The 14,746-nt window shown below is 36.9% G+C and overlaps 1 protein-coding gene across 6 annotated transcripts in view; it reads left to right on the forward strand.

Annotated features, from left to right (window-relative positions):
* Positions 1-13,339, forward strand: part of ARHGEF7 (Rho guanine nucleotide exchange factor 7) — an 88,048-nt gene extending 74,709 nt beyond the window's left edge. For all 6 annotated transcript variants that reach the window (XM_009276065.2, XM_009276064.2, XM_009276066.2 and 3 more), the window contains 3 exons: positions 6,826-6,925; positions 7,555-7,609; positions 10,188-13,339. In XM_009276065.2, coding sequence (XP_009274340.1) covers positions 6,826-6,925; positions 7,555-7,609; positions 10,188-10,310 — 278 coding nt within the window. In that variant the 3' untranslated portion in view covers positions 10,311-13,339. The remainder of the gene's footprint in view (positions 1-6,825; positions 6,926-7,554; positions 7,610-10,187) is intronic.
* The last annotated feature ends 1,407 nt before the right edge of the window (positions 13,340-14,746 follow it).

The raw sequence follows: 14,746 nt of genomic DNA on the forward strand, positions 1-14,746 counted from the left end.
AATGGTGGTATTCCGTCCAAAGGTTCAGTGTTTCTATTTTTGTGGAACTTTAGTCATGGTAATAATAGTACCTTATGTTTATGCAATTCTGTAAATTATATGTGTACAGTTACAAATACACTGGAAGGATGGAGAATCTGAATTAGAAGGTAGGTTCAAGCCATTGTCAGCCCCTCTTCCCATGGCTTACGCAGTGTTTCCATAAATTAGTATTTGCCATAAATTGAAATCAACCAATATTAATTGGGTGTTTTGCATAATCTTGCCAAAACACAGTAATGTGTATAGAGTGGCGTAAAACATAGGAAAAAAAATATATATTGTGCACTTCATTTGTGAACGGGAGAAGCCATCTTTAGTAGGTGACTGCCTTTTGAAAATACAAAATGGATGTATATCTGAATGTTACATTGTACTGTACAGTATGCATATTGTTTGTGGTTGCATATATCAATTAAGTGTTTTGTTTTATATAAAAAGGACATCTGTTATGTACAGTTGAAATAAATTTTGCATTTGCTAGACTGTGACTTTAATATTCAATTATTACACAGGGGGAAAGGACAGCATAAGTTGTAAGTTAACACTTAATTCCCTCTTCTCCCCATGCCTCCTTTCTCTCCCTCCCTTCTTCCCGGAGGAATCAAATGCTGAAGTGAAAGAGCTTTTTTGACATAAGTGTGTAATCTTTTGTTTAATGTAGTTGACAACTACAAGAAGTTCAATGTAACGTGAAGTATGTATCCTTCTGTATCCTCTTTTTTTAAAAATAACTATTCAGAGATGCTGCCATCTATAGAATGTTCTTCTGTTGCCTCCCTCTCCCCTTAATTGATTTTATTTTCTTTTTTTCATTTTTTGAATTGGTGTATTCTCAGTAAAAGCACGAGCTGAATTATTGGAACAATCTAAAAACTACTTCTGCAGGTCCTGTTACCAGAGAAAAAATTTATTAATATGATATTGGTTTCTATAACCTTACATATTTTCAAGATTTAATATTATAACATTTTTCTCTTTAAAACAAGAGTTATCTTTAGTGTTTCTACTTAAAAGATGCTCGTATTTGAGTGAATTTAAATAAAACAATAACCTAATATACATACTAAAAAGTTTACATCAGAATAAACAAAGTAATTGCCTACTTCTATTAAACGGTCATAACATTTTTGCTATGATTGTAGCAACTCTAGTTTTAGCCCTGCAGCCCTCTGGTTGGAAGTTTCTGCATTGGTTAGTGAAATACAGGAAGTTTAGTGGGATAGCTCTTTCCAAATGTTGTCTTAGAAATATCGCACTTCTTCAGATGGTGTATCTGTCTTTCAAACTCTTCATTCTGTTCTTATATGACTAAGACTTACATATGGAGTTGTATGTGTTTCAGTCCACTTTAATTATTTTCATTTTACTTGTCAAAACATTTTGCTGTAAACTGCATAGATCTGTCATCTGAGTCATGTGGGTTTTTTTCCTATTTGTGTATCACTATTAGTTAAAAAACAAAACAAAAAACCACTTCATGCCAAAACTTTTTTTGATACTCCCAAGACTTTGCAAAAAAAGGTGTATTTCATACAGTAAACTTAAGTTTGGCCTGATGTTTGGATTCTGATTTGTAATCTGTAGAAGATATTAAAGGGCTCCCCTTTGACTTCGGCAGATCTGTAGCATGAAGGATTTTTTTTTTTCTTCCCAATGCTCAAATCTCAATGCACGCAGAGTCTGGGAGCACCATTTTTAGGATTCTTCATTTTAGGACTTCATCAAAAATTCATTGAGGAAGAGAAGGTTAATTTGGCAGGTCTGCTCATCCACTTTAACATCTTCAATATAACTAATGCAATGAAATACTGAATGTTTTAAATGACAAGTAGTAATTATTTTTTGTCCAACATTTGCTTCTCCAGGAAATTTACATGTCTGTACATACCGGTGGCTAATGGTAGATCTAAACAGTTGTGTATGCACATATTTGTCTTTTAGTGGCAATTCAGACTTCTGTCTTTGAAACTCAAGCAAATAATTTCAAAGAGTTGCTTAGCTTTTGAAGAGAGCCTAGTAAAGTTGGTGAAAAACATAATTATATATTTACAAGTACTGTTTCTAATTTTTGACCTTTATTGTGCCTTCTTCCCCTTCTTACCTCTCCTAATCACGATAAAGGTGTGGAAAAAGTGAAGAAAACAGCAATACTTAAAAATTGAATCATTGCTAATGGCCTCAAATAATGCCGTGCATTTTTGAAAGTTAACCACCATCACCACAGGTCTAACTTTCGTAGCTTTAATTACGACCTTCATAGTCGCTGGAAGAAGGCAAACTTTGTAGATTATCAGTGTGAAAGTACCTGGGTTGAGCCTTCTCTAAACAGCCAGCTGGAGGAAGGAACCCTGTTCTTGATTGACTGGGGAGAGCTGGCTTTTAACTGAGGCCCTGAGGTTAGCTACTTAAAAGTAGGTGATGTGAATACCCACCTCCATTTTACTGTTGGCTTAAATGGTTCCTGGACAGAGAAGGTCTCTGAACATAGGCGGAGACTTAATATCTGGTTAAAGTGAAAAGGTATCTGAATTTCATCCCCCTTCTTCTCTTCCTTCCCATCTGCCTGGTGTCTTAAGATCTGTGCAGAACTTCTGGACTTTCTTCCACGTGTGCCTGCTAAAAGATTCAGAATGAAGGACCAGACTGATTACCAGTACAGCTCCTTCTGAAGCTTGGCTTCTGTCAGGAACCAGCATGGTACTATATCAACCATTTTTTAAGATGTCACGCTCCCTCTTGAGGAGAGTGAATAAAAGGCTGGGGTTGTGCAGTTATGCTTGCAAACAGACATCACTGAGAGCCTCTGTGGCATTCAGTTTGCACTCTAGTTTCTTCCCATTTTGGTGTCAAGACCTCAGTCTGCGCCCTAGTTTCTTCCCGTTTTGGTGTTAAGATCGTACTCCAGGGCTAGGAGTGATGCTCTACCAGTTTCAGACAGGTATAAAGTGAACTTCTGTCATGAAATCTTTCAGCCGCATAAATATCCAAACAGGTTTCAGCTTTCCTTTTTTTCTAGAAATGCTCAGAACTGCTTGCTGATGTGGTTGATTGATTAGGCTGGAAAGGGGATCAGACACTGAAAACTAGAAGCAGGGGGCTCTCACCCACAGGCCTGTTCTTATATGTCAGGTGTTGCACCACATTACATAGTGGGTATTGCTAAGGTCTCTAGCCCTGGTCTGAAGGCCAGGTGGGCTATGTTATTACTTGCCTTACTCTGGAGGCTAAACTTGCTAAACCTATGATTTAGGGTATGGTATTGGCAATAAGCATTGTAATTCTTTATTTTCCACTGTAGGGCTGGGACATACTAATACTGAATACATACCTTTATTTTCTTGGTGGAATTTAATTGATGGAAACTTTGAATCTGGATCATAGTAGTCAGCTGTTTTGCCTTAAATATGTAACAGAGTTCTAAACAGTAAGGTCATTCTTCCAAGACCCTGGATTTAGGAGATCCCCATTGAAAAGTTATGGCAACTTACTCAGCCTTAACATTTGTTTGTGAATCTGGAAGTTAACTGGGTTTGCCAAGCATCCTTTCTTCTCCCATCCACCTTACTTCCCTCAATACCTCGGAAAAAAGGAAAAGAATACAAAATGAAACCCTGTTTTGTAAAGCTGTGGGTGTGTGGGGGCTGTCCATCTTTTTTTTTTTTTTAAACTAGTACTTTTGGTTGTATTGTCTCAAGGTAATTTAGAGCCAGAGTTGTTGGAGGTCAATTTAAACATTGTCTTTTGGCTTGTTTGACTTGGAACGAGACTGAGTAGTGTCTCTTCATAAAATTCAGCACGAAACTTGCACATTTAGGATTGAGGAATGGCAGATATGGCAAGCTGAAGTAACTTTTGATTTTTCTGCACTACTTCATGAAAATGTGGAATACATCCCAAAGAGGTGCTTAGGATTCTCTAAGATGCAGCAACTTCCTGGACCGTCCTTTTAGAACAACTCTGCATGAAATCCCCGCTGTGCCATAACACAACCCTCTGTTGATGTCCTAAAGCTGTGGGTTGTAAACTTTTCTGGAGAGAAATGGTCACATAGAGAACCTGGTGGAGGCACAAGGCACAATTTAGGGAATATTGCCAAGTGCCAGTAATGAGGTGACTCTGCTTGAAGTCCATTCTAAACACATAATTGCCAGAAAATGCATCTTAAAGAAGAGCAGCTTCTGGCATAAATGGTGCGGAAAAGCAGGGCAGTGAAGTAGCTTCATTTTGCCTTTAGAACATCAAGTCTGATGTTACTGTGCACGTACTCATTTGATGACAGGGTCCTTTGCTGCAGGATAGATGTGCTGTGTGTTTGTACCTTTTGATACTTAGCAAGTGCTTGTGGGGTTTAGGAAAAAAAATCCACAACAAAGAAAAAAAAATCCTGCCAAAACTCACAAAAAGCAAACCAAAATAAAGGAGGAAGGGGGGAGAGGGGCGTTGTGTTTTTTCTTGGGTTTTTTTGCATAAGTACAAGCTGTAAGAGCAGTGAGGGTTCTGAGATAGAAATAAAAAAGTTGCATGACCGAGGGTATCAGAGCAATGAAGGCGAGAGCGAAACTTGTGATGTCCTGAATTCCATGGTAGTTAATGTTTTGTGACACAGGAAGGTCAGTGTTCACAGCAACAGTTTTGCATCGTGTAAGCGTGTATGTGTACTGTGTGGTCTCCTTGTGTGTATAATGTTGGTGAACATTTTGTTTTTAATGAAACTGCATTCTGTGTCTCAGTAGTATTAAGTGTTTACTGTGCTATGCTGTACATACATCAAGATATGCTGGTGTAGACATCTGTTTTACATGCATGTGTGTATATAACTGTACAGCTGGGACATTTTTTTTTAAAGCTGTCTACTCCTGCTTTGCAAGGACCCATGTTACTCTGACCAGGCAGACAATTGGGTGCAGCTCCTATACAGAGCTAAATACAATGTGGTTGAAGGGAGTCATGGTCGAGAAACACATGGTAGTTCTCTCCCTTTGGTCAGTGTCTCCCTCAGCGTGTGCAGGGCTGAGGTGCTCCACATTGGTACAGAGACCCAAAATGTAGTGATCTGGTAGCAGCTGGTGCCAACTAATTACTAAAATAACATCGAGCTCAGTGTTCTTTGTTACCTCCTGGGCTATAATAAGGCAGAGCAGTAACCAATTAACTGAAATAAACATAAGACAACTTTTTACAATTAGAGATTGACAGCGCAAACAGGGAAATGTCCTTGAGCTCCATACAGAGTTTGGATGTGCTTGTTTTACAGGTTGTTCATTCCCTGGAAAATAAGTGGGAGTGGATGGGTATTAACCCTTAAAAGATTTCTTCTCTCTGTAAGATGAAGAACTTGGAGCTTTCAAGGATGAGATTCTGTTCTCAAATGTGCAGTGATCTTAATTCCATAAAATTTTGACCATCACGTACTGATACAGTAGATCTTTACTGTCAGCTTAAGGAAACCGTTTCATTAAAGGACATTTGTCATTGTTTGCTAAAATAGTTTCAGTAGCTTAACACGTACTGCTAAACTACGGTCCTTATAAGCTCATTGTTCAGAATTCAAGAGTGCAGCTGTTAGGGAAATTAGTATTTTTCGATGAGCTTGATTTTTTTTCATTTTTTGTGTGTTTAGATTATGTATTTTATCATGAACCATAAAAGAAAAGCATTGTTACCACAAAGCAGCTGTTCAGCAAGAGCTAACTAATTTCTCCTGACGGGCATGCACCTTGTAGTACCTAGTTATCAGTTGAAACTGTACTAGACTTAAGACATTCCTGGTTAATGAAAGTTCATTACAATGAATTGGTAGGCAAGTGTACCTTGTGTGTTAGAACTGATATCTTGGTTAAAATATGCAAGAACTTTAATGCCTTATCTGCTGTGTTTGAATTCTGAACAAATGCTTAGACAGCAATTTATTTACAGGCCGCCTTTAAAAAAAAAAGCTTGTAATTTGTTGCAGCCTAATTAAAAAACACTTCTAGAATACATACTTTATGTATGTATGAATGGATGCACAAATCTGAGCTGTAGATTTTTCTATTCAGAGCTACTTTTTTAGAATCTATATGGATTATCTTGATGTTATAAATTGCAATGATTGTGGAAAATGTTTTGAAGATGTTGGAACGTTTTGAGTTTTTATTGTCAAACCATTAAGTGCTTTTAAAAACATCTATTAAATACAAAGTATGTTTTTCATTGGATAGGAATTTATTATAGGACTAAAAGGCTATTTGTAAGTGTGTGTGTGCGCGCACACATACGATTGTGTTTTTTATAGTGTTTCAGGGGAAAGGGGTTTTAACTTTTTTTTTTTCTTCCATCACTGTATCATTTGATACCACTGTTCTGCTCCTTACTGATAGAGTAATTGGTTTAGAGTGGAATTGTTTCTTGGATTTGTATCAGTGTGAGATCAGAATCTGTCCCTGAGGCTTAAATCACTGTTACTTAAACACATCTAGCTTTTTCTGAGTCAGCTCTGGTGACTTTGTATAGCTTTTACTGATAGTTGAACGTGCACTGTTCATTGAACGATGTAGCATCCCCATCGATGACACAAGAGCTATGTCAGCAGCAGATAGAAATGTCAATTTTTTTGTTGTTGTAAGGCTGTGGTTTCAAATGTAAAAAATGTGTCAGTAACTTGTGTGTGTGCAGGGAAGGGGGAAATGGAATGTGATATATGTTGGTCATGCAGGTGTATCATGCAATGAATGAAATAATAATCTTTAAAATGCCCCAGCAATATTTGTGAGTTGTTCATTTTGTAATTTATTTTTACAACAGGTTCCCGTAAAGAATCAGCTCCTCAAGTCCTGCTTCCAGAAGAAGAAAAAATTATTGTAGAAGAAACTAAAAGTAATGGTCAGACTGTTATAGAAGAGAAGTAAGAGAACATTTAATGAATGATGGATTAAACCAGTAAACTTTGCACTCTTCTTCCTCTTCCCGTTTCCCATTATAGTGTGTGTATGATATTTGTAGTAGGGAACAGAGCTGTTTGGAGTATGCTGCCAGTCCTTTAAGTGCAGCTGGCCTTCATTTAAATGCTTGCAGTCTGGTTTCTTTGTATATGCTATGCAACTTACTCCTTCCGTGCCAAGAAGTTATATGTTTCACTTGTAAACGGTTTTTCCAAGTGCTGTAGGATTTCAATATTAAATTGGTGTCATCTTTCTAGTTAGTGTGTGGCGTCATTCTATTTTTTTGGTAAGGTGTATGTTGGAATAAATACGGTTCTGTTACAGAAAGCTGTAATACAGAAGCCGGTATAGGTCCATATGTACTTGAGAGGTGTATCCTGTCACAGAAGCTGGTAACAGGTCCTTGCCTTACTGAATATAAATCAGGATGAGAGTCAATTTTTTTCAACACAAGTTTGAAATTAGCTGTTAGCTGTGGGGTGTTTTTTTGTTTGTTTTTAATGCATTTCATTTAACAATTTTGTCTAATAATAGATTTAGACATGTATATCTAAAAACCGTTGTAACAGATCATCTTCTTTTTTCATTTTAGAAGCCTTGTTGACACAGTATATGCATTAAAGGATGAAGTACAGGAGTTAAGACAGGTTGGTAACTTGCTACATTTATAGAAACATGGAGAATGGAAAGATGGAAGGCTTATTGTAAAAATAAATACGGCTTGTAAATTGATTCACTTTGACAGGAATGAACTTTAATTTTGGACTAGATTCACTTTTAAAAGTAAAACATACCAATTTGACAAAAAGCACCCTCTTTTGTGGTTGTCATCGGTCCTTGGAGCACCAGCCTCTGAGAACAGCATTAAGTATCCTCTCTCTGAGGTGACTTATTAAGCTGTGTTTCATTTATTGTTGGATGTTACAACTTGTGAAATGTTGAAAGCGTTAAGCAAATTCAGTTCTGCTGTAACACCAGCAAGCTTATAGAGACTGTGAAATAGTATTTGCTCTAGAATGTATAATTTTAGTAGTACAAGCGTCTGCATCTATTTAGGCCTTTATTAATGGTCTGTCAGTAACCTGAACACCTCTTACGAATCAGTTCTTAAAACCTCTCATTTTCAGAGATGAGTCCTTTGTCATGTGGCCTTTTTTTAATGAGGGTTTCAGGTTAGCTTAGGGTGCTGCTTTGTCACGTGTGGGAATTGTGCAAGATCTCACCTGAGTTCCTGGTATGGGGGTTACAGCTGGTGTTTTAAGCTTGTTTTAAGTATTCAGAAGGAGTTGTTCAAAAATATATTTTTCTTGTCAGTACACAGCCTGCTTAAACCATGTTAATGCTGCTGCACGTAGTCATTGCTTAATGTGTAGGCGAAAACGCATTGAATTATCCTCACTCTCCAATGTGTGAATTTGCTAACTGACCTTAACAGTTCTGACTCAAGAAGTTGGATAAAATCTCTTGGGTTAATGTGAAATGGCTTTGTATTCAAATTACTTTAGGCTTTGGGCTATAAATGTGAATCCGATTTCTTTGCCCATCTGTAAGCGTGCCCAGTGTTTCTAAGGTTGTCATGCATGTTCCTTGAAATAGTACAGTTGATGTCTTAAATATTTAAATTCTGCTGTCTTCAACATAAAGCATGCGTATCCCAGGTTTGATGCAAATTTGACAGTCTTTTTAAAAATACAATTCACGTAATACAAGCAGCAATAATAACGCACTAATATTCCTGTGGCCTGGCTGCTTTTGTACAAAGGATAAACATGCTGCCTCACTGAGGCCCTGCAGATCTTTGTGTGACCCTAAACAAAAAGTAACCTTCTCCTGAACTTCAAGCAACAGCTCTCTTTTCTGGTGCCTTTCCAAATAGATGGTCTCTTCAGAATCTCACATCTTCCAAAGCCTGGGTTCATTTTTTTGTATATCAGGAATCTCAGCGTAGAAGCGTTTATTGGTCTGCTGCTGTGATGTTGCCAACTGGAGAAGTGGCCGAAATGGTCTCTGAGCTGGGAAGGTCCCAGGTGACCAAGGGCTTTATAGATAAAGGCTCACTGGGAGTATATAGTGTGTGCACTGGTTGGTGTAGAGTTACCACGCAAAGTAGGATCCCTCCCATAGCAGCTTCCGTAGGTTACTCATAGCTGTTGCTCCCCAGGCACTACACTTGAATAGTACAGTCCTGAATTGGCAGTAAATAAATAACTGAAAATAAATTAAGTCTGTACCTACAAAAAAAGAATGAAATTTCTGAGTTTCTCAACAGACTTGAGGAGGGAATGGAGTTAATGAGGTGGCAGCTGTTGATCCCATCTTGTTTCTAGAAATGTCTGTAAATGACAGCTGATGGGAGTCCAGTGGGACCCCTGGATTGCAGACCTGTGTTTGTTAAACGCTTGTAGACTTGTTGTCTTGGGGCCTTAATATAATGTTGTCTTATCTTCTGGTTGCTTCCCCACTGTTGCCAGCACCACTTTGGCCTGTGCAGGATTAAACAATGTAAGCATTACTGTGGTTTGGTCAGTGACATCCTTACGGTCCTGTTGTTCATGGTATTGCAATATTAACTGATGGTGCTAAATATTGAGAACTAACTCACTCGTTAGTATACACGCAGAGTGGTGGTGTTCCTTGAAATTCAGACTCCCCTTAGACTGTTGGTAGTCATCTGTCTGGTTTAAAATTTAGTCGCAGAACACCTTCTATATAACACAATGGTTTTCAAGATCTTCCTTTCAACTATTTACTTTCCTAATGAAGCAAGTTAATTTGCATTACGTTTTAAGAAGCTTTTCTGAGATTGTGAAACTAGTTATAATCACAGGAGGCTCTGAGGGGGGATATTTATTCTACTTACTGCTCCATTTCCCTTCTCCATTAACAACAAATACATTCTACTGTTCATTGATCAGATTTGAGCAGAAGAATTCAAGATTATTGGCCATCTGCTACTAGCACTTGCATTATAAAGGACCCCTAAGTATAAATAGGAAATAGCTCAGTTTCCATTTGGTGGGGTTTGTTGCATTGTGTAAAGTAACCGCGTGTAACTTGTGAGATTTTAATAGAAGGCTTTGCTTTTGAACAGCTAATAGCAATCTTACTGAGAAGAGCCTTCAGAATTTGTAATTGACAGCATATGTGTGGTCAGAAAAGATCTGTTACAAAAAAGAAAAATAAAAAAACCAACCAAACACTAATATTTCTGTCTCTATTAAACAGGATAACAAAAAGATGAAGAAATCACTAGAAGAAGAACAAAAAGCTCGCAAGGACTTGGAGAAGCTTGTTAGAAAAGTTCTAAAGAACATGAATGATCCATCTTGGGATGAAACCAACACATAACTAATTTTTTTCGCTCCCCCCCCTCCCCTTCTTTCTATTGAAAGACCAGTTGTAAAACTGAGCTGGGAAGCCTTCTGACATTAGTCAGTGTTGCATCAAGAGCACTACAAAACAGGATTTAACTGGATCTAGTGATTTCTTGCTCTGAACATATAGAAAAGTCAAGTCATTTACTGAAGCAATCTGTACTTTAAGTGTGGAGACCATGGATCCTGATCTCTACTAAACTTAATTTGTTTGCATCTAAATTACCTCATTTTGCAGAAAGTGCAGCACCTGACTAAAAGTCCATGTTTTTCAGTGGCTTTTTAATTAAATATATATTTTTCTTGTAAATATCTGTAATTTTGAATGCATATGTGATTGATGTATCAGGGCTGATGTTATTTTTTTTCTCTTGTTATTATAATGGTCACAAGTGTTAGAAATGATGGCAGTACTGTCTTACCTAAGAAAGGTCAGAGTTCTTTGTGGATAATTATGGATTTGTTCCAAATTACCCACTCACCACACATGCAAATTTAAAAACCTATTTTTCCTATTGACCACTGTATTTAAATCCTTTACTGTTATTTATGTCTGTGCATACATTTTTAAACAGTTTACAATTCTTTAAGAACAGTATTAAAATACAGAAAACTGTTTATTGACAGTAGAAACAATTTTTAACAAAACTAATGCCCATGATTTACGTTCACGTACACTTGTTTGGCAGACTAATCTGTTGTGCTTTGGCCACCAAAAGACTGATGTACTTGCCTGCTTTTTATGACTGTGATTTTTAGGTGTTTACGTACTACATTTTCTATTGTTGTGCTTAAACATACAGCTGGCTGATAATTTAATAGATCATACAGTTTGTTAAAGCAAAAAAATTAATCTAATCCAGATTATTGTGAATAAATTGTTGCTATTTATATTTTGTGGTCACAACAATTAAATTTTAGCTAACCTTTGTGCATAAGACACATAGGCTAGGCCAAACTTCGTTCAGAGCTTTGTTTTTATACCACTATGTAAGACTCTGCTTCCACAGTCTGGGAATTCCAAACAGAGTCATTCCTTTCCCACCCTGTTTTCTCAGCGTGTTGCTGGTTTCTGTCCTACTAGGATTTAAATGGAAACAAACCTGGAAATAAGATTTTTTTTTAATCACACTGTAATTCATAATTTGCACTGCTGACACATTTGAAAATACATAAATGAACATTTATTGCCGAGTCTGATAGGTGCAATTACTGCAGTCCTTTCTTGTATTTAAAATAGGAGATGCTACATCACTGCAAACGGTGAGCTTCAGTTGGAGCACTTAAAATACTAATCCCATTGAAGCTCGTTTGTAAGTGTTTCATTGATGTCAGCAAACTTTGGATCAAACTCCAGACAGTGCAATTTTCTGAGGGGTTTTTCTTCAGTTGACAGTCAGAAGTGCAGGTATAGCACAGACCTGAGTCACACCTTTTGTCATCCTGATTTTCTAGTGCCCTTTAACTCCTGTTAAATTTAATGCTCGGACTTGAGCAAATGTTTACATGAACTTCAGTGGCTTGGAGCAAGGATGATTCGGGTGGTAGGAATTGTCATGCACATTTTGAATCTAATGAAATACCTATTTTTAAAGCTATCCACTTTTCTCAGCCAAGAACAGCTTTTTTAAATAGGAAAGAATGTCAATGGTTACATACTTGAGGAACAATTCTGTGGGAATGGATACTTAAGAATCTGAATAGACAATTAGTTGTCCGATTTAAAAAGCGGAATATATCTGTAGGTATTTAATTTGTGTTCCTACAATTTAAAAATGTCTTCCTTCAATTCTAAAGGAGCAGACTGGATAAGAAAACTAAAAATGTCTACAATATCAGAGTTTATATATATTCACAGAACTTTTTAAATTTATGATAATTGTTGATACCAAAATCTTGTCCTGTTGTTTGCAGTTGCACAAAAATGTGGACTGACATTTATAATTATCTTCATATTTAGAAAATACTCTTGCTAAAAGCTAAGTGATACTAAACCCTGCAAATTCATAGCATCTTGGCTAAATTTAGGTTTGGGAATGCTGATATAATTAGAATTTTGCTAACATTTTTACTTTCTGACATTCAGGCTATTTTCAGAGTGAATTTTAATTTTCAACTGAGCATATGTGAAAGGACATTCCAGAGGAAGGAGTATAAAAGGAAAACATGGATCTTAGCAGTATTTAGCAAATTTTAACTCAGGAACAACTTCCATCATAACAATTTTTTTTACATTATATTTTAAAGTGTGGTGTTGCTGTGTAAATTTGCTGACTCTTAGTACCTGTGATGATTATCATTTCTGACAGTACCCCTATACTGACATCTAATGAACATGCCTTAAACACTGGGATTAAGCAGTTGTCAAATATGACCAAGACTTAAGGACTGATTTTATTCAAAGTGGATTGGGATGACTAATTTAAAAAAAAAAAAAAAAAAAGAAAAAAACCCCACCTAATATTGTAGGTAGCTTTTGTCTCTAGTGCAGAGAGCGAACTTCAGGCTTTTGGGAACCAAGGAATATCTGAACTTTTTTCTTTGACAATTTGTTATACTGTATATAGATTGTAAATTTCACCATGGACCTTCTGAATTGTTGGAAACTTTATATAAGCATGGATAAATGGGGCACTGTTTATTTAACCTATTAAAAGGTTATTTCTTTGCTCTCATCATTTAGGGATGAGGAGATGAAGCCATTTCTTATCCTATAGATGTGAAGCACTTTCAGTTCTGAACTGTCCAAAATGTAGCATAACATTTCTCTGTACTTACTGATGTATGCGTGTTTGTCTCACCATGTCATGACATCTTAAAGATTAAACAACTGACCGCCTTTGTATAAACCTTCTTAATGCCAATCATTTAGGGAAATTAGAGTGTCTGTTTACGGTATCTGTGGAGAACTCAAGCTTAGTTAGACTTCACAATAATATCCTGGTATCGACTACTAAAGTGTTTATGCTACATTGTTGTAATTAAACCATGATTTTTCCCCTACCCTATGAAGTGTTACATTTCATCTAATACGTGGGCTATGAGATTAAGAAGGAAAATTACTTTTTTTTGCCTTTCATATAAATAACTTCTTCTATTTAATAGTTGGTATACTGTATTGAAAGGGCCTTTTTGTGGTCTTCTATAGCAAATTGATGCAAGAGATTCAGGAGATCAAAGACAGAAGATAATGAAAGGGAAGAAAGCAAGAAACATTAGAAAATCAAATCGCCGCATAAATAAATACTTGTCTACATGCATGATTTATCACAAATTTCAGGTCTATTCAGATAAGTGTATCATAGAGACTTCACTTGGCTGGTGCCACATGAAATAGCGGGGGGTGATTTTTATGGTAGGAACATCATTGGTATTGCTTTATACAGGATGATGGGATGGGTAATGGAAAGTGTAGGGAGTCAGTTGTTTGAAAAGATGGCTTCAGTCTTTGGACAAGGCATTTGAAGGGATTAATAACTGAGCTTAGCTATATGAAATAATACTTTTTTTTTTTTTTGCTTAGGATGTATACTTAAAAAGAACAGAGAACACTTTATAACTGTAGTCAGAAGAAATCTCATATTTTCCAAATTTTCTCTTGGTTCATCATTGTAAAGACAGGTTTTCCCCACAATTTGAAATCCTCATTTATTTGTCACATTAAGAAGTGTTTTGAGGATTTTCTTTCTGGGTGTGTTTTATTGCAGTGGGTTGACCTTGGCTGGCTGCCAGGTGCCCACCCAGCTGCTCTCTTACTCCTCCTCCTCAACAGGAGGAGGGGAGAGAATAAGACGGAAAAGCTTGTGGGTTGAGATAAAGATACGGAGATGATTTATCAATTAGTGTCACAGGCAAAACAGACTGTCTTGGGGAAGAACTAATTTCTTGCCAATTAAAAACAGAGTTGCAGGGTGAGGACCAAAGACAAAAACTATGTAATACATTGAAACCTTAAATAACCATTACAGCATTAAGCATTACCTTAAACAACGCTGTTTGCCTGAGATTGGCAACTCTGCCTGCAAACTTGGGACACAAGGCAGGAGTGAGAAGGGTTAGGAAGGTAGACGCTCACTGTGGCAGATGTGAGAGGGAGCTGTTAGTCTGATGGGAACAAAAAATGTTTTCTCCGTCATCTTGCAAGATAACTAGTTTCCAATTTCTTGCTCTTTCCTTAACTGACCATTTTTTTCAATCACTTACAGGATTTCTCCAAATCACAATATAAGTTGTCCAGCAGGTGAAACCCATGTTTGTTTCATTATTGCTTATGAAAAGCATTTTTACTGTTAATACTCGACCAGCTACTTTCTATTTTATAATTATTGCCAGGTGGTTGTCGCTTGCCCACCCAGAAGCACCGGCAATGTTTTCCAAGGGTGCGGTGTGCTTTGACAACTAGAGGAAAAT

Source organism: Aptenodytes forsteri, unplaced genomic scaffold, assembly GCF_000699145.1.
Source record: "Aptenodytes forsteri isolate BGI_AS27 unplaced genomic scaffold, ASM69914v1 Scaffold96, whole genome shotgun sequence".
Taxonomy (NCBI): Eukaryota; Metazoa; Chordata; class Aves; order Sphenisciformes; family Spheniscidae; genus Aptenodytes; species Aptenodytes forsteri.